Source organism: Oryzias latipes, chromosome 4 (assembly GCF_002234675.1).
Source record: "Oryzias latipes chromosome 4, ASM223467v1".
Classification (NCBI taxonomy): domain Eukaryota; kingdom Metazoa; phylum Chordata; class Actinopteri; order Beloniformes; family Adrianichthyidae; genus Oryzias; species Oryzias latipes.
The window spans coordinates 22,226,476-22,244,677 of NC_019862.2; the positions used below are offsets into that span (position 1 = coordinate 22,226,476).

General features: G+C 40.3%; 1 protein-coding gene across 1 annotated transcript; it reads right to left on the minus strand.

Moving 5' to 3' along the window:
- Positions 1-205: 205 nt before the first annotated feature.
- On the minus strand, positions 206-14,215 carry LOC105353976. Its single transcript, XM_011474277.3, has 3 exons — positions 13,285-14,215; positions 8,821-8,874; positions 206-879 (listed from the first exon to the last, which is right to left on the minus strand). Exons 1-3 carry the CDS (start codon positions 13,688-13,690, stop codon positions 647-649), a joined length of 693 nt encoding a protein of 230 aa, XP_011472579.1. The 5' UTR covers positions 13,691-14,215; the 3' UTR covers positions 206-646.
- Between the last annotated feature and the right edge of the window lie 3,987 nt (positions 14,216-18,202).

The following is an 18,202-nucleotide window of genomic DNA, read 5'->3' on the forward strand; positions in this document are numbered from 1 at the left end:
ACATCTTTGTTTTCCTCGTCTGAGCCGGTATCTGGCTCAAAACTTCACAGCTGCATAGCTCTAATATTGGTCACCATTTGAGAGGGACTGTAGGTAAAAGTATGATCAATATTCAATGTCTGGGAATGATTTTAAGATAGCTCAAAAAATGATCGGATTGGAACTTAAAGGCTTTTTTTTCTTCTTTTTTTTTATTCAAACGTAATTTTGGATTTTAAAGCCATAGTTAAATAAATGGCGGCGTCCCTGTTTTTGACATTTTGGTTTTTAAATCATATTCACGTAAACGTTTCATCCAAAAACACACTCTGTCATTTAAATCTTTGTCTTGAATGAATACAGTGTTAAAATTGTGTTAGAGTGAGTGGTGCACAATCAGGAACTAAATACCATTTGACACTGAACTGTAATAAAGAAGAAATGATTTGCACAGTAAGGACCAAATGTGAACATTCAATAAAAACGTCTTTTTCCTGTCTGCAGAGCCTCCATTTGCATCCGTCAGCTAAAAACACTGGATGCATTTGAAGTCCTTCTACACAACATACCATCTTTCCAGCACACAGGTGATGGAAGAGGCTTTGGACAAACTCCACCTCAGCCAGAAAGTGCTTTGATTTTCTCTCTGGAATATCTGGATGGTTCATCACGTTACAGAGTGAGTGTCTGGGGGGCGCTGCTCGAGTGTTTCGTCTATTGTGACCACGATCTCCTCTGGTCTTCCAGATGTGAGGCAATTGGTTTGATTCAGGGAGATGTAGCTCATTTCCACCAGCCGCGGCCTCTCGCCCTGGTCCTTCCCCTCGTTGATGTTGCTGGTAATGCAGCTGATGGCAAACTCTTTGGGGTGAGCAGCTTGACGGGAACCAAGCATCCAGTCTGAAGGGAGACAAGGGGAAACTCTTGGTGAGAAAGAAGATTTAATCTTACCATTTTTAGGAAAAATTATTGAAAAACTTGTTTTTATTCAATTACATGATTTTTTAAATGAACATAATGTTCTTGAAAAGTGTCAGTCTGGTTTTAGGACAAATCACAGTACTGAGACGGCCCTTTTAAAAATTTTAAATGATCTCAGAAATACTTATGACTCGCAGAAACTTTCTGTTCTGTTGCTGCTAGATCTTAGTGCCGTCTTTGATACGGTGGATCACCAGATTTTACTTGACAGACTTAGCAGTCGGGTCGGCCTCTCAGGAACTGCTCTTAACTGGTTTCACTCCTATCTTACAGATCGCCATTTTTTTGTAAGTATGGATACTCGGTCCTCAGGAGTCCATGAAATTAGTTGCGGCGTTCCCCAGGGTTCAATCTTGGGTCCAATACTTTTTAACTTGTATATGTTGCCTCTTGGGGATGTCATCAGGAGACATGGCGTTGACTTTCACAGCTATGCTGATGATACACAGCTTTACATCGCCGTGTCTCCTGATGACCTTGAACCTGTCAGCACTCTTTTAAACTGCATTTTAGATATAAAGCTGTGGATGGCAGAAAACTTCTTACAGCTCAACCAGGACAAAACTGAAGTTTTAATCATTGGTCCTGAAGACAAGAGAGAGATGATTTTACCCAAACTTAGGAATTTTAAATCTTCTCAATGTGTGAGAAACCTGGGCGTACTTTTTGACTCTGAGCTGAATTTTATTCCTCACATCAGAAATGTTGTGAAAACAGGATTTTACCATCTTAAGAACATTGCCAGAGTCCGCCCGTTCCTCTCTCTTGCCAGCACAGAGGTCCTAATGCATGCTTTTATTTTTAGATTATTGTAATGCCCTGCTCTCTGGTTTACCGAAAAAGTCAATCTTAAATCTGCAACTTTTACAGAACTCTGCTGCACGAGTTCTGACGAGGACCAGAGGGCGGGAACACATTACACCTATTTTAAAGTCGCTGCATTGGCTCCCTGTGCGTTTCAGGATTGATTTTAAAGTTCTTTTAATGGTTTATAAATGTTTTTATGGTCTTGGGCCTTCTTATTTAAATGATATTATTTTAAAATACGAACCCTCGCGGACCCTGAGGTCCTCTGGCACTGGCCTCTTAGTTGTCCCTAAGGTGAGGACCAGGACACATGGTGAGGCTTCGTTCTGCCATTACGGCCCTCGCCTGTGGAATGGCCTGCCAGAGAACCTCAGGGCCGCAGAGACTGTAGAGGTTTTTAAGAAGAGGCTCAAGACCCACCTTTTTAGTCTGGCTTTTACATGACTTTGATCATTTCCTATGTCTCTTTTATTTTTTATCTATCTATTTATTGATTTATTTATTTATTATTTACGTATTTATTCATTTATTTATTTGTAAGGACTATTATTATCTCTGTTTTTAATATACTATTCTTTTTATTGTTATTTTACCAATGATACGTAGGTTATGTTTTAATCAGTTTTACGTATTTTATTTTTTAAATACTAAACTATTTAAATCTTAATCTAGCCACAGGGGTTGCAAGCCAGTTACTTCTGTGCCGGTCCCAAGCCCGGATAAATAGAGAGGGTTGCGTCAGGAAGGGCATCCGGCGTAAAAATTGCCAAAATAACCATGCGAATCATCCACAACACTTTAGACATACCGGATCGGTCGAGGCCCGGGTTAACAACGACCGCCACCGATGCTGTTAACCTACAGGGTGTCGGTGGAAATTTGACTACTGTTGGTGGAAGAAAGAGGGGAGGCAGAAGGGTCCGTGGCCAGAGAGAGAAGGGAAAAGGCAGGAACATAGGTTTGAGAATAGGGACTCTTAACGTTGGCACAATGACAGGGAAAGGCAGAGAGCTGGCAGACATGATGGAGAGAAGGAAGGTAGATGTACTGTGTGTGCAGGAGACAAGGTGGAAGGGCAGCAAGGCACGTAGTATTGGAAGAGGATACAAACTGTTCTATCATGGTGTTGATAGGAAGAGAAACGGGGTAGGAGTGATTCTGAAGGGGGAGTTTGTAAACAGTGTTCTAGAGGTGAAAAGAGTCTCAGACAGGATGATGAGCCTAAAGTTAGAAATTGAAGGGGTGATGGTGAATGTAGTCAGTGGGTATGCGCCACAGGTTGGCTGTGAGTTAGAAGTGAAGGAGAGATTCTGGAGTGAGTTGGATGAGGTCATAGAGAGTTTTCCCAGAGGAGAGAGAGTTGTTATTGGAGCAGACTTTAATGGGCATGTTGGTGAGGGCAACAGAGGTGATGAGGAGGTGATGGGCAGGTTTGGTGTGAAGGAAAGGAATCTGGAGGGACAGATGGTGGTGGACTTTGCAAAGAGGATGGAAATGGCTGTAGTCAACACTTACTTCCAGAAGAGAGAGGAACATAGAGTGACATACAGAAGTGGAGGTAGGAGTACTCAGGTGGACTACATCCTATGTAGACGAGGTCATTTGAGAGAGGTTAATGACTGCAAAGTGGTGGTAGGAGAGAGTGTAGCCAGACAGCACCGCATGGTGGTGTGTAAGATGACTCTGGAGGTCAGGAAGAAGAAGAGAGGGAAAACAGAAAAGAAGACCAAGTGGTGGAAGCTACAGAATGAAGAAACTTGTGAGGAATTTAGGCAGAAGTTGAGGCAGGGCCTGGGTGGTCAGGATGAGCTTCCAGAGGACTGGGAAACTACAGCCGAGATTATCAGGGAAACAGGTAGGAAGGTGCTAGGTGTGTCATCTGGAAAGAGGAAAGACGGTAAAGAGACTTGGTGGTGGAATGAGGAAGTACAGGAATGCGTCCAGAGGAAGAGGTTGGCTAAAAGGAAGTGGGATGTAGAAAGGACTGAGGAAGGCAGACAGGAGTACAAGGAAGCGCAGCGTAGAGTGAAGAGAGAGGTGGCAAAGGCCAAACAGAAGGCTTACGATGAGCTATATGACAGGTTAGACACAAAGGAAGGAGAGAAGGACTTGTACAGACTAGCCAGACAGAGAGACAGAGATGGGAAGGACGTGCAACAGATAAGGGTGATTAAGGACAGAGATGGAAAGGTGCTAACAACCCAAGAGAGTGTACAGAAAAGATGGAAGGAGTATTTTGAGGAGCTGATGAACGAGGAAAATGACAGGGAAAGAAGGGAGGAAGATGTGGTTGTTGTGGAGCAGGAAGTAGCAGAGATTGGAAAGGATGAGGTTAGGAAGGCTCTGAAAAGGATGAAGAGCGGAAAGGCCGTTGGTCCTGATGACCTACCTGTGGAGGTATGGAAGTGCTTAGGAGAGACAGCAGTGGAATTTCTAACGAGGTTGTTCAATAGGATTCTAGAGAGTGAGAAGATGCCTGAGGAATGGAGGAGAAGCGTTCTGGTTCCGATCTTTAAGAACAAGGGTGACACGCAGAACTGCAGCAACTATAGAGGAATAAAGTTGATGAGCCACACAATGAAGCTGTGGGAAAGAGTAGTGGAAGCCAGGCTTAGGAAGAAGGTGGAGATTTGTGAGCAGCAGTATGGTTTCATGCCCCGTAAGAGCACCACTGATGCCATTTTTGCTTTGAGAATGTTGTTGGAAAAGTACAGAGAAGGTCGGAAGGAGCTGCATTGTGTGTTCGTAGATTTAGAGAAGGCGTATGACAGGGTGCCTAGGGAGGAGCTGTGGTACTGTATGAGGTCGTCTGGAGTGGCAGAGAAGTATGTCAGAGTAGTTCAGGACATGTATGAGAGAAGTATGACGGTGGTGAGATGTGCTGTAGGTCAGACAGAGGAGTTCAAAGTGGAGGTGGGATACACCAAGGATCAGCTTTGAGTCCTTTTTTGTTTGCTATGCTGATGGACAGGCTGACAGACGAGGTAAGACAGGAATCTCCCTGGACAATGATGTTTGCGGATGACATTGTAATTTGCAGTGAGAGTAGAGAGCAGGTGGAGGAACAGCTAGAGAGGTGGAGGTTTGCTCTGGAAAGAAGAGGCATGAAGGTCAGTTGTAGTAAGACAGAATACATGTGTCTGAACGAGAGGGATCAAGGTAGAAGCGTTAGGTTACAGGGGGCTGTGGTGAAGAAGGTGCAGGAGTTTAAGTACTTGGGGTCAACAGTTCAGTGTGATGGGGAGTGTGGAAAAGAGGTGAAGAGGCGAGTGCAGGCAGGTTGGAGCGGGTGGAGGAAAGTGTCAGGAGTGTTGTGTGACAGAAGAGTGTCAGCAAGACTCAAAGGAAAGGTGTACAAGACTGTGGTGAGACCAGCTCTGCTCTATGGGTTAGAGACGGTAGCAGTGAGACAGAGACAAGAGGCTGAGATGGAGGTAGCAGAGATGAAGATGTTGAGGTTCTCCTTAGGAGTGACCAGGTTAGACAGGATAAGGAACGAGTACATCAGAGGGACGGCTCATGTTGCTTGTGTTAGCGACAAAGTCAGAGAAGCCAGACTGAGATGGTTTGGACATGTTCAGAGGAGGGATAGTGGATATATTGGTAGAAGGATGTTGGAGATGGAGCTGCCTGGCCGGAGGGCAAGAGGACGGCCAAAGAGGAGATATATGGATGTCTTAACAGAGGACATGAAGTTGGCTAATGTTAGGGTAGAAGATGTTCATGATAGAGTGAGGTGGAAAAGGATGATTCGCTGTGGCGACCCCTGATGGGAAAAGCCGAAAGAGAAAGAAGATTTAAATCTTATTTTATTTTTTATCTTTTTTCAATTATTAGTGTTGTTATTTTATGACAATTTTTATTCTGATGTTTTTAACTCCAGTGTTTCCTCTTGGGGATCCATTTTTCTGGGGCACCACCGGCTTGACCTGTAGGGGGTGCTATTGCTGCGATGCCCATTCTGGTTGGGCGGGCTGGGGTCCCGCTCTGTGGTCTGATAGCCATGGAGTGGGCCCTGGGCTGCTCTGTGCTGGGCGGGCGCTGTGGTACTGACCCCTGTGGTCAGGCTGGGCCTTGGAATAAATGGATCCCCATCATATCGTTTCCTCGCAGCAGTACCAAGCCAGACCTTCTTTTAGCTGCAGTTCTTTGTTTCTGTTCAGGGTTCTACTGGGGGAACTGGGTGGGTGGGTGGGGTGTGGGTGTGGGTGGCGTGGGGGGTGGTGAGGGAGGGGTCCCATCTTTGTGTGATTGTCCTTTGTTTGCTGTTTTTAACAATTTTCAGGTTCTTTGACTGTTTTATCTGCTTTTATGTTAAGCGCTTTGTGTTTTTAACTGAAATGAAAGGTGCTATATAAATAAATAAAGTTTGAGTTTGAGTTTAATCATTATGGCCGCAGAAGCAGCAGATTGTTTTTGCAATTCTTTTTTCTTACTGAGGCTATGAACAAAAATTTCGCCCGGCCACATATTTAGAACTCACCAAACTTTTAATACACCTAGTCTGGTGAAACGTTTTGGAATTATTATGGGATGGTCACAAAACCTATGGCTTAGTGGCAAAATGTGAAGTTTTGCAATTTTCTCTGTCTTTGCAGAATATACACGTAATTTCACACACATGCCACAGGGTTAAGTCTACAACCACAACCAAAGTTTTTGTTGATCTTTGATGTCGGGAAGAGACAGAAATCTTGAATTTCAATCAAAAAAAAAAATCACCTTTCGTACAAGCTACAAATGTAAACTCCTCCTAGGAATTTCAATGAACAAAATTTGAGAACAAACAGTTTTTATGTTTTATTAAGTAGATCAAAAGTAAACAGTTCCTACTTTTCTTTTATAGGTAGCCAAAAAAACCAACATGGGGGTAGCAGGTGGAGGCAGAGGATAGGGTAAAATGGAGGTAGATGCGTCCCAAAAGGCAAAGAAAGGGTTGAAAAATAAACAAAAACCCTGTGATGACAAGCAATTCCCCCGAATGGAAGCTGAAATAAACTCCAACAGTCCCCAAGACCCTTTCCAGGCTCAAGCTGGTGTAAATTATAAATTGGAGAAGCAAAATATTCATACATGTTGCCATAAAATTGACTGAACTTGGATGGAACATTTTCTGAGGATGGATTGTAGTACCTACAATCAGAACAGAAAGAAGAACTCAATGGATTAACCATTTTTAAAAGACACAGTCAGAATTGTGGGACAAGGACTTTGTCTCCGAACACCATCAAAGTAGGAGATGACGACCCTTGACCCTGTGCAGGCCAGCACTGAACTCCAACCACACATGCAGAAAAATGCATTCATGAGGCAAAGCCTCATCTGACAGAAAGTTAGGATGGATTCAGCCCCTGTACTTCCACCAGAGTCCAAACAGCATAAAATTGTTCCTGAAGGGGGTGTCGAAGGTTAAAGACCCCCTTTTTGAGTCTGTTTTGGCTTTTTCAAAGTAGACCACATCAATCACTGTTGTCTCAGATGAAAAGCTCAAACCCACCTGAAAAAATATGAAGAACGGACTGAAGCACAACAGGATTTGCAGAGTCGCTTCATAAATCATGCCATCAAGGTTTCAGTTCAGCCCAGACACATTTGGCTGAAATGTTTCGTTTAGATCTTTACAAGAGTTAAAGAAACATTTTTAACAGATAATTTTTATCTTTGCGATTTTGCTGACAACCTTATTTAATCCCTGTTAAAAAAAAACGCAAGAAAAATTGGATGTTGTTGAAACAAATCAGTGTGCATATCAAATACTGCAAAAACAAATCAATAATTAAAAAGAAAATCTACAAATGGGGTAGGAATAATGTTCTTACCAAGAATTCTTATTTTAAGAATATTGCAATTGAAAATCTTTCTTGATAAGATTATTTTTCTTGCACGTCAAGCTTTTTTGCGATGAAAACACAAAACACATACATCACCTTTGGATCAATTACTCTAAAGTAATTTTAGATTGCTTTAAATGAAGCTTTAAGAGTAACTTCCTTAAAGACCTAAAGCACTTTGCAGCGATAAATTAAAGTACTGTATAGCAATTACTGCAAGCAACATGTTTGCCAACCACCACACAACTAAACTTAAAGCTGTACTGAAAAACCATTGCTAGAAAAGGACACTGACCGGCTACTTTATTAGGTACACCTTTCTAGTACCTGATTGGACACCCTTTGCCTTCAGAGCAGCCTTAATCCTTGGTGGCATAGATTCAGCAAGGTACTGGAATCATTCCTCAGAGAGTTTGGCCCATATTGCCATGATAGCATCACACAGTTGCTGCAGATTTGTTGGCTGGACATCCATGATTACAATCTCCCGTTCCACCACATCCCAAAGGTGATCTATTGGATTGAGATCTGGAGACTGTGGAGGCCATTTGAGTCCAGTGAACTCATTATCACATTCAAGAAACCGTTCTGAGATGATTCAGCTTTATCAAGTGGTGCCTTATCCTGCTGGAAGTAGCCATCAGAAGATGGTACATTGTGGTCATAAAGGGATGGAGATTGTCAGCAACAATACGCAGGTAGTCTGTGGTGTTGTGACAATGCTCTATTAGGGGCCTAATGTTTACCAAGAAAATATCCCTCACACCATTACACCAGGGACTGCAAGGTGACCCCAGTTCAAGCTGGGGGACCTAAAACAGAATCACTGGATGGTAAAAATCAATTATTTCTGTTTGACTATAATAAGTTTTAGTAGCTTTAGTTGTGAAGTTACATTTTTTAAACAGTGAGTCAAATTGATTTATTTTAATACTCTGTCTGCAAGTAGTCTGCATTTCTGTCCCTTTTTACTTCCTCTAAACCTTCTTCTGGTAGGAGATGAAACAGTTGCAGAACCTCCACATTTACACCTCTAAAAAAATTCTCGGGAGCCGAAGGTCCATGTTGCACCAGTGTTTGTGTAAAGGTACATATGTGTGCTCCCGCATCCCACAGAGAGGACGGTGTGAGGTGAGAAGGGCGGTCTGCAAAGAGAGGCCTCGTGTCTCTGTGGCACAGCTAAGTGCTGAAGGCTGTGACCCACGTCAGATCTGCTTTTTACCTGGCCCACTGGTTTCATCCTCGTCACCTTCAGCAACCGCCGACCTGCCTCCACCTGCGGGCAGATAAAATAGACACATTTGAGTCTCTGCGCACTGAAGTGCACAGGTGTGGTCACATGACTGTTTTATTGTTCAAAACACTGAGAACTTGTAAGATTTATGACAAAAAACTAGGCAGCTCCGTCTGGTTTTGGGGGCCGGTCCAGATCTACCATAATGGTAACCTGTGCAGTGTCCCGAGGCACTCAACATTAAAGTGCCAATGGCATGCTTTCAAAGATATATTAGTAGAAGCCTTGAACATGTTCGAATGCCAAACTGAAAGTAAATAGTCTATCAATCTTTTGGTTTGACAGCAGTTTTACAGGTATGCCATTCTATTCTGGACTATCTATTCACCTTGAGCTGACATTTGCATGAACTCCTGTTTTTATTTTGAGTTGTATTGTTTTTCTTTTCTTAGCCGTTTTTTAATCTTCAATTTTTTTCAGAACTCATGCTTCCATATTTCAGTATATCTCTGTTGATTGGTCAAAGTCCTGAATGTAGTTATAAATTATTACCAAGAGTAAGTTTGAAGTGTTATTTATTTAGATTTTCAATGTTAAACTGTATATGTAAAAACTAATTTTATAAGACTTTTAGTGAAAAACAAACTTTTTGATGTAATTTAAAAAAAAAAATGAAACGAACTGTTGAACTAGGTTTATTTTAATTAACTAATCAGAATGCCTTGTGCTCGCCATTTTTGATGCACCTGTGGTGCACTTAAGGTTTACAATTTGTGACAGTTGTGTACAATTATGACAAGTATAGAAAAATAAAAAAATGTAAATGACACGTACAAACAACAAATTCAAAATAAAATAAAAATTATAACAATAATACTGAAACAAAAACTTAAATGAAATAGATTAAAAATAAAATAAAAAGGGGGTTACATAGACATTTTAATGATTCTTAACTTAAAGGGTTATCAAAAAGCTGCAAGTTACATATGATACTTTGAAGTTACATAACACGTTTGTTTTCCATGACGTTTACGGATGAAAAAAAAAGCAGAGTTCTTTATGAAATGTAAAAAAATATGGTTTGATTTTAAGGAATCGACATTTATGTATATAGAATTTACCCAAAAATAATTACAATATTTAAAGTAAGTTCTTTGTTTTTAGTTTTCTAAAATAAACCTAAAAATGATGTCCTTAATAGAAAGGTCTGCTAAACGTGGAATCTTGGGGGAAAGCCAATAATGTAAATTCTTCCAAAAGACATTAGAATAAAAACATTCAAAGAAAGGATACTCAGTTGTTTTAACATCCACGTGACAAAAAGAACAACAATTTTCAGGAATTCCAAACCGTTTTCTTAGTAATTCCTTGGAAGGGTAAATACCTAAAAAGGTTCTAAAGTGGACTTCTTGGCTTTAGGAGGAATGGGGAATTTTAAATATTTAGTTTGTATTTTTTCTTTTCTGAATTATTAAAATATTGGGTTATATTATTTGGATTTGAGATGTATGGAAAGGACGGTTCGTTAAAATATTCTCTGATTGGGGAGTTTGGCAGTTGCTATATTGTGTCTATTAATCAGAAGCTTGGAGACAGTAGGATGTCTGTAAATGACATTATGAAACAGATCAGAAACTGATTTTACAACATTTTAAGGAATGGCCTTAAATTTTTGTTCAAAATCTTTTCTATTTGCTAGTGAACCATATTTAGCTGTGAAATCATCAAAAGACATGAGAGTAGCATTGTCATTAAGTATTTGCATTAATGAGCAAATTCCATTTTCAAACCATTTTGGAACAAAGAGGGATTTGTTTCTAATAGTGATTTATCTGCAGTTCCATAGAGGAGTGTTGTGTAGACTGTAATTATCTTTATAAATGAGTTTCTAATACAGAAGAATACAGAGAATTGGATGGGAAGTTTCTTACTGTCAAAATCACAACTGAGTAAAAATTGGATCCCTCCTAGGCTGGAAAATATTTTATTAGGAACAATAAACCAAATACTATTTTGATTTTTGATAAATTATTTTAACCAATTTATTTTTAAGGTGCCATTAAGGCTGTTAAATTCTATGGCTTGTAGACCTCCATCTTTGTACGTTTTAGTAAGAGTACCTTGTTTAAAATAGTGTGTTTTTCTTTTCCATATGAAGTTGAAATTGATTTGATTAATAGATTGAATGGCTTGTTTAGGGAAACCTATAGAATAGGTCGGATATATGAATCTTGATATGCTTTCAATTTTGGTGAGGAGAATCCTACCAAAAAAGAAGAGTGGAACATTTCTCCAGTTTGTCCCAAACATTCAGTTTTTCCAAGTCTGTTTTGTTTTTACTTATATGCATTCCGAGGTATTTAACTGTGGATTTAGTTGGAATATTATAGCACCTGTGATGTTGGGTTGGGGGGTGTGAGGGGATGTAAGCTAGCAGAAAAGTGTGTGAACACATGGATAACAGGAAGTGGGGGTGGGCTTAATACATTTCTAATGAACTCCTGCTGTTCTGCAGAAACTATGTTCTAATGAAACAGGTTTTTGGATTTGGGCTAAAAACAGCACAATGATAACTAAAAGCTCCGGGGACGCTTTTAAAAAAGATTAAAAAAATGATTACAGTGAGTCTTTCAAATTTCAGAAAATGTTAAGTGCTTCTTGAACTCAACTTAAACTACAATACTAGAAAAATGCTAGATTAATCTCATATGTTAAATTTGTTCTGTTTTTTCCAACACCAATTTGTTTTATTTGTTGAATTTGTTTTTGATCCTTGCTACATGCTAAATGAGTTATGTTAGCTAAAAGTGGTGCAATAAAGCTAATTATAAGATACGCTAAATGCTGGATTAGCCTTTGTTTGTAAAATCCACCCCAATACTGATTGTCGGTCGACTGCAATAGCAGAACAAATTCAATTGGACAATTTAAAAAATATATATGATGTGTAACTTGACTGGAAAAAAGACGTTTAAAAGAAGTCCTGCAAAGATGGACTATAATACAATAAAAAAATTCAATTCTATGCAATTTTAATTACATTATATAGCCCAATATTTACAACAATAGTTATCTCGATGGGCTTCATCCCAGTAATTGTATAATAAACATGAGTCATAAAGAACAAAAAGTCATTCAATAAGTAATGGCTAAACTTAAAAGACTAGACCAAACTAAACTGGACATCCCTGCCCTTAGACCCTCCGTAATGAAAAACTCCTAAAAAAAATGGATTCTGGAAAAAAAAAGAAGAAACCTCATGAATTTTTTATTTGTCAAGTTTTTTAAACCTTTTACTATGCCAGAATGGGAGAAAAAGTACAGTAATATTTGTACTGTAAGTTGTACCAGCCAAAAAAAACAAAACAAAAGCATAATAAAGGGGAAAAAATTGTATATAAGTGGCACTTTTGAGAGATATTTGTTTAGCAAAATACAGGAACAAGAAAAAAAAACACTTTTTACTATGTAAGCAATAATAACAATAATAGATTGAATATTTGCACGCTTCACTACCGTAACACATTGATGCTCAATTATAGCTTCATGACACATAGCCGGAATTTAGTATATTAGCGCAATATATGAACAGTTATTCAAATAACCATATAGAACATGCTAACAAGTCAACTAAACTCTTTATTTTACTTCAAATCCCTAAATCTGTGAAACTGTTCCTCTTCTGTGTCGCTTTGCATAAGACTGAGCTGCACTTTTTTTCACCGTTGCTGTCAGTAGCAAATACTGATATTCCCATCTACAGCGCCATCTAGTGGCTGTTTTTTTAAATCACCTATTGGTCGCATCTGAGTATAAGTCGTTTCCGGTCAAACAATGCAAAAAATGCGACTTCGACTTAACCAAATATAGTAATTACGTTTTGAAATGGGCAGCTTGATGTCCTCATGCTGAGATCATCAAATAAAGAAGAACTTCCTGGAGCAGTGAGGACAGGCCTGTGAAAGACCAGATCTTAAAATAAAAATAGACTCTCCTCTTTGGCTCATTTATTATGTATCTCTTACAGGAAGTTCTTCAGAAATAGGAAAATGGCAGAGTAGTCCTCCATTTCTCAGCTTATGTTGGCTGATAGAAGAGTTTGTCAGCAGGGCTTACTCACAAGGTCATTGGCAGTGTCCAGTGCTGCTGTGCATTCTCAGTTACTGAGATGTAAATAAAGATATGGATTTACCCCACTGACTACTACAGGCAACCATTGTTAGTCAGGAAAATCACTTATTGTTGGTATTTAATTTATATTCTGAGGCTATTTGCAGCTTTTCCAATCATTTCCATAAGAACCCAGACTCATTTATGAAAATGATGTGAGACATATACCAAGCACCAAGAGGTCCACAGAACAAATTTCTGATGTTCTTCTATTCCACTGATGCTTTTTCTTAGGGGTTAGCACTGCAGACACACAATCAAAAGTTATCAGGGCTCACATACCCAAAAAGTCATTGACCAAATCTTTGAGCAGATGCCCCACGATCGCATATGCCACCGCCACCACTATCAGCGCCGCCATGAGCAGGTAGAGTAGAGCTTTGGGCAGCGGGATGGAGTCCCGCGCAGGCGTCCGGTAATCCGTGAAGAGCAGGTCGCTCTCAGAGTAGGAGTACTGGAAGATGTGCTCCATTCCCGACGTGTGGTTGGAGTTGAGGGGCGCGTTGCTGGCGCTCATGGCACCGTCCAGCTGCAGAGACGTCACCACTGTGGTGGTCACGCTCTCCGCTTTCTCCATGCTCACCAAAACCGTGCTTTTATTCATCAGGGGCAGAATCTGTGACAGAAAGTAGCTCCAGTCCTTTACGGCACTGGTGTTGTTGCATAAAAACATCGCTTGGTGGTCCATGAATTCGCGGCGATGCGCTAGAGAGGTCTAACTGCGGACGTGCCGCACGGAGGCGCAGCAAACTCTCGGAAGATTTGTGGGGGGTCTTCGGGCAACCCACCTGGATCCCTCCACTGCGGGAGCCCCTCTTCGACAGGAGCACATCTGTGCCTGATAAAAACTTAACCCCCCCGCTGCTTCTGGTGAAATGGGCGCTGCGCGTCACAGACTCCTTTTTACGCACGGATAGAGACAGAATCTCACGCATCCAACGTTTAGTTTTCCTCCAAAAGTGAGCTCAGAACATCCTCAGATGTAATCCAAAGAAAGTTAAGAGAATATTTCCAATCAGGCGGACAACGTGGCCGTGGATCACGGCATTTTAGTGTGGAAGCCACATGATGCTCCTGCTCTGAGGTGAGCTGAGCCAGCTGTGATTGTACAAGCTAGCACTGAGACGAGTGGGATGGGATCTCAGCTGCTGCTAGAGATCATTTCAAAGTAAACTAGGAAACATGCTACCAGTTCATTACATGCGCCAAAAACTCAAAGGATTTCATTATTACCTTCATATTTCATTCCCATTTAGAGGGAAATAGCTGTAAAGAAAACGTGTCCAAAGTATTACAAAATTTTTTCTTACAATTTCTTTACTTTTATTTTTTAACGTTTTGAGATAGCTTTCAGAACATGGATTTAAGAAGCCACAGTGTCTGACTGTGACACGTTTTCAAATCAAAGATTCCAGTAGGAAATATTTTATATGGCGCGGGGGGGCTTTGACAACATTAGAACAAATAAAGGATCAAAAATAAGTATTGCAAACAGTTGTATTAGTGTTATGAAAATTAAAAACCACTGGGCAGAACTTAATTCTTCAAAACCAGCAAATGGATTCAACTGGCAAATCTTATGATTTGTGTTATTTTGGAAGATCTGTGACAGTTTTCTTAAAACATTAGTTTTCCACTTGCCATCATGGAAACAGTGCAGACTTTGTCTAAGGCCAGGGGGCCCGGATGGGTCAGTGTACACTCTCCTGTGCCCCCTGTTCCTTGGCACTGGGGGCTCCTGTGGTAGTCCCATTGACTCATTGACTCTCTGTGTTGAGTTGCTCGGTGTACTGACCCCCCCCCCCCCCCCCCCCCCCTTCAATCAGCTTCACTGCACAGGTGTCCAGAGGGCCCTGGCTGGCATTTCCCCATCTTCTGTTTTCCTTTTTCCATTTCCTAACATTTTTGTTAACAGAGGTGTTATCCTTTTTTCTAGAATTTTGGGAAATAAGTATCTGAGTAACAGTTTGAACATTAAGTCTGACTTGTTTGCAGCTTTAAGAATCAGGTGATCAGGTGAACGAAAGATATAAATAAAATGGATCCTATTTAAATAAAATTAAACCTTCTTTTGTTTCCAGTCTTTTGGGCAAAATAAAACAAATATAGTTGAAATAAATAGAGTAAAGTATTACCAATCTACTCAAATAAAGGTGAGATGTGGTTAAAAAATGCTCCCAGACAAATAAAGAAGCAACTTAAGTAAAATAAATAAATAAATGAATTAAAAAAAAACTAGTAAACTGGATTTACATCCACCTTTGGTTGAATGTGATAAAAATGGACACTGATAAGATTGAATTTTTCCAAAAATTGAGTTTTACATCCAACTTTTGAGCAAAAGAACACATTTGACCAAAAGAGAAAAGTTTTCCGACAAAGAGACACAAGAGAGAAAGAAAAAGAAGCTTAAAAAGATAAGAGCAGTGTCCTCTCTGCAGCTGTTAATCATCTGGGATTGTGGTGGCAGCGAAGGACACTCGCCTGGGATCGGATCTGCTGAGTAACAAGGACTTCGTGTCTAAACGCCTCCAGCTTATCTGGCAGCCTGATGAAAATTACACCTCATACAGAGCTCATGCACTTTAATCAGATATGAACCGAGCCACGTGGATGCTCAATTCCACATGAAAAGCCATTTCCTACCCTAAAAGCAGCAGGTTTAGCCTCTTTTTCTCTGTCAGGCCAGATCCATGACAGATCAGCAGGTCAGCGTAGTCTCAGCTGCATGATTCACTCTCAGCACACCGTGTCCTCCATGCTTATCTGCAATCCCTCGCCGTTTCCTGTGACATTTCCCATGAAGCTAGCATCTAAATCCTCTTCATGCCTCATCGTTTAAATTCAACAAATCCAGCACGGATGAGCTCAGCATGGAAGAGTCAACTGTTTTCATAAACAGCCAAAAAAAGGCAAACTTGTGTACCTGTATAACCAATTATCATATTTTCTGTACTTAAAGGAACAAAAAGAGCGCACTGTCAATAAATACTCTATTTTTTAAATTATACCATATATGAGGCATAACAAACTATTAGGCACATTAAGTAAAAGAGTCACAGATAGGTTTGTTAGTCGGTCAGACTTCAGCTGTGTCCAAATTGGAGGGCTGCGTTGTTCCCGGGCTGCATTTCTAGGCTGCTTATCTCACAAGTGTTGTCCAAATTCAACCTCTCCTTCAAATGTGGCCAACAAATACGCCCTTCTTTTTCCCGATTTCAAAGTTTGGTCTGGTGTATCCTACTATGCTGTCCATATCCCAAGATGCATTGCGGATGAACCCGGAGATTTTCTGACAACAATGGCGGAGTGTGAAGCGGGACCCGGAGTTGGAGATAATTGCACCTTTTTACAATTACACCTCCAAGATTAAAAGTTGGATCAAATAAGCCAGGAAAATTTTGAGCTCATCGCCTGGTTCACTACTCCTCTCTGTTCGGGCCTCACGGTTGCTATGTTGCCGACAACGGCTGGAATAATCTAAAGCAGAGGTGGGCACTGAGGGCCGCAGTCCTGCATGTTTTCCAGCATACCCTGCTCTGGCATGTTCTGATTGGCTGGACACACCTGAACCAGGTAATCAGCCATGAGTAGGGGAAGAGTATCTGGAAATCATGCAGACACACCGGCCCTCGAGGCCTGGAATTGCCCACCCCTGATCTAAAGGCTAGACTCGTCCAGATTCACAGCTGTTAACATCTGACCTACCCGCTCGCCGAAGGGCCCGGCCAACGTCGCTCGGGAAGGCTGAGGCCATCTCATGATGCGGAAAATTTAGGAGTACAAATCAGTCAGTTTAAATATTCTAGAGAAGCTATTGAGTCCACAAGAGTATTACTAAACTATGTTAACATTTTGATTAGCAAATGTACAGAGAAACTCATATATTAAAAGAATAAAGTTGCTACTTTTATACTTTTCCTTTCTGTGTGGGCAAACATGCCTCTTTAATTTATGACATGCCTCTACTACCATTGCCAATTTTTGTTTTCCAATAGTCTCTACAGCAAAGGTAAACATTTGGCAAAAGAGCAACTTTTGCATTGAAAATCTACAGGTGACTCAAAATCTGGATTTAACTTCTGCCATCAACCCCTGATGCAACGAGGAGGAGCCATTAGAACTATATTTAATCACACAGATCCATCTTCTGCAGGAGATTAATTTCAAAAATGGACCTGCCTGTTTGTATTTTGACCTTTAATATTCCAAATTGAAAGAGAGGAAAACCTGAATTTAGGAAATAAATTCTGTTTTCATGAGCTGAACACAATACTGTGATGTCAGTCTCCAAGTCTGATGACAATACTTCAGCCCACAGCAAAAATGAAAGAATTTGAAATGTGATTAAAATAATAAAACGTTTGAAAGTCCCACTTCAATTATCTTTTGACGCATTTTAAAAGCTTTCCCAGCGTTTTTTTTAATTGTGATTATACCGTTAGTAGCCAAAATTAAAAATAAAAAAACTATAATTTTCTAGGACTTAGTTTCTGCAGAGCGTCAGCAGTTTATCAGAAATTTACCTCTGAGTTGTGGGCTGGACTGATGGTGCTGAGCTACCCCTTCCCCCTTCCCCCTCCATGTGGCTGAAGTGCATTATTTTGCTTACAACGGTCACTAACAAAATAAATAAATGTTAAATCAGTCATCAGTTCTTCAATCTGGTCATATTTTCAACTTTGAACAGTTTTTCTAAAGAAGCAAAAATTAGATATGTGGTGCGACGCGTTTTTTCACGGTAAAAGCTACAGAGCTGCAAAGAAAAGTGGTAAATATTCTAAACATCGTGTTAAGCAATACAAACATCATTTTAATTTGAAAGCAAAAAAATCTTCTTACTAAAGGAAGAAATGTTTAAAAGAATCATTAAAAAAACTGTATCAAAACTTGTTTGATTTTGCAGATGATTCAGGACTTCGTGACAGCTTGAGTCTTCAGCGTAGACTGTTGTTGCAGCATGAAATTTCACTGTAATCATTCAAACCCAGGGTCATCCGTGGGATCTTTTTTGTAAAGTACACTATTTTGTGACATTATTGAAAAATTTTGCCCATCCAGTTTGTGGATCTTTGCTTAGACCACTGCCTCCACAAGCCGGTCCCAGATGAGCGGAAGATGGATGGATGGAAACATTATATATACGGGAATATACAAAATAAATACATGCTGTTGCTTTTAAGTATATTTTTTCCTGAAT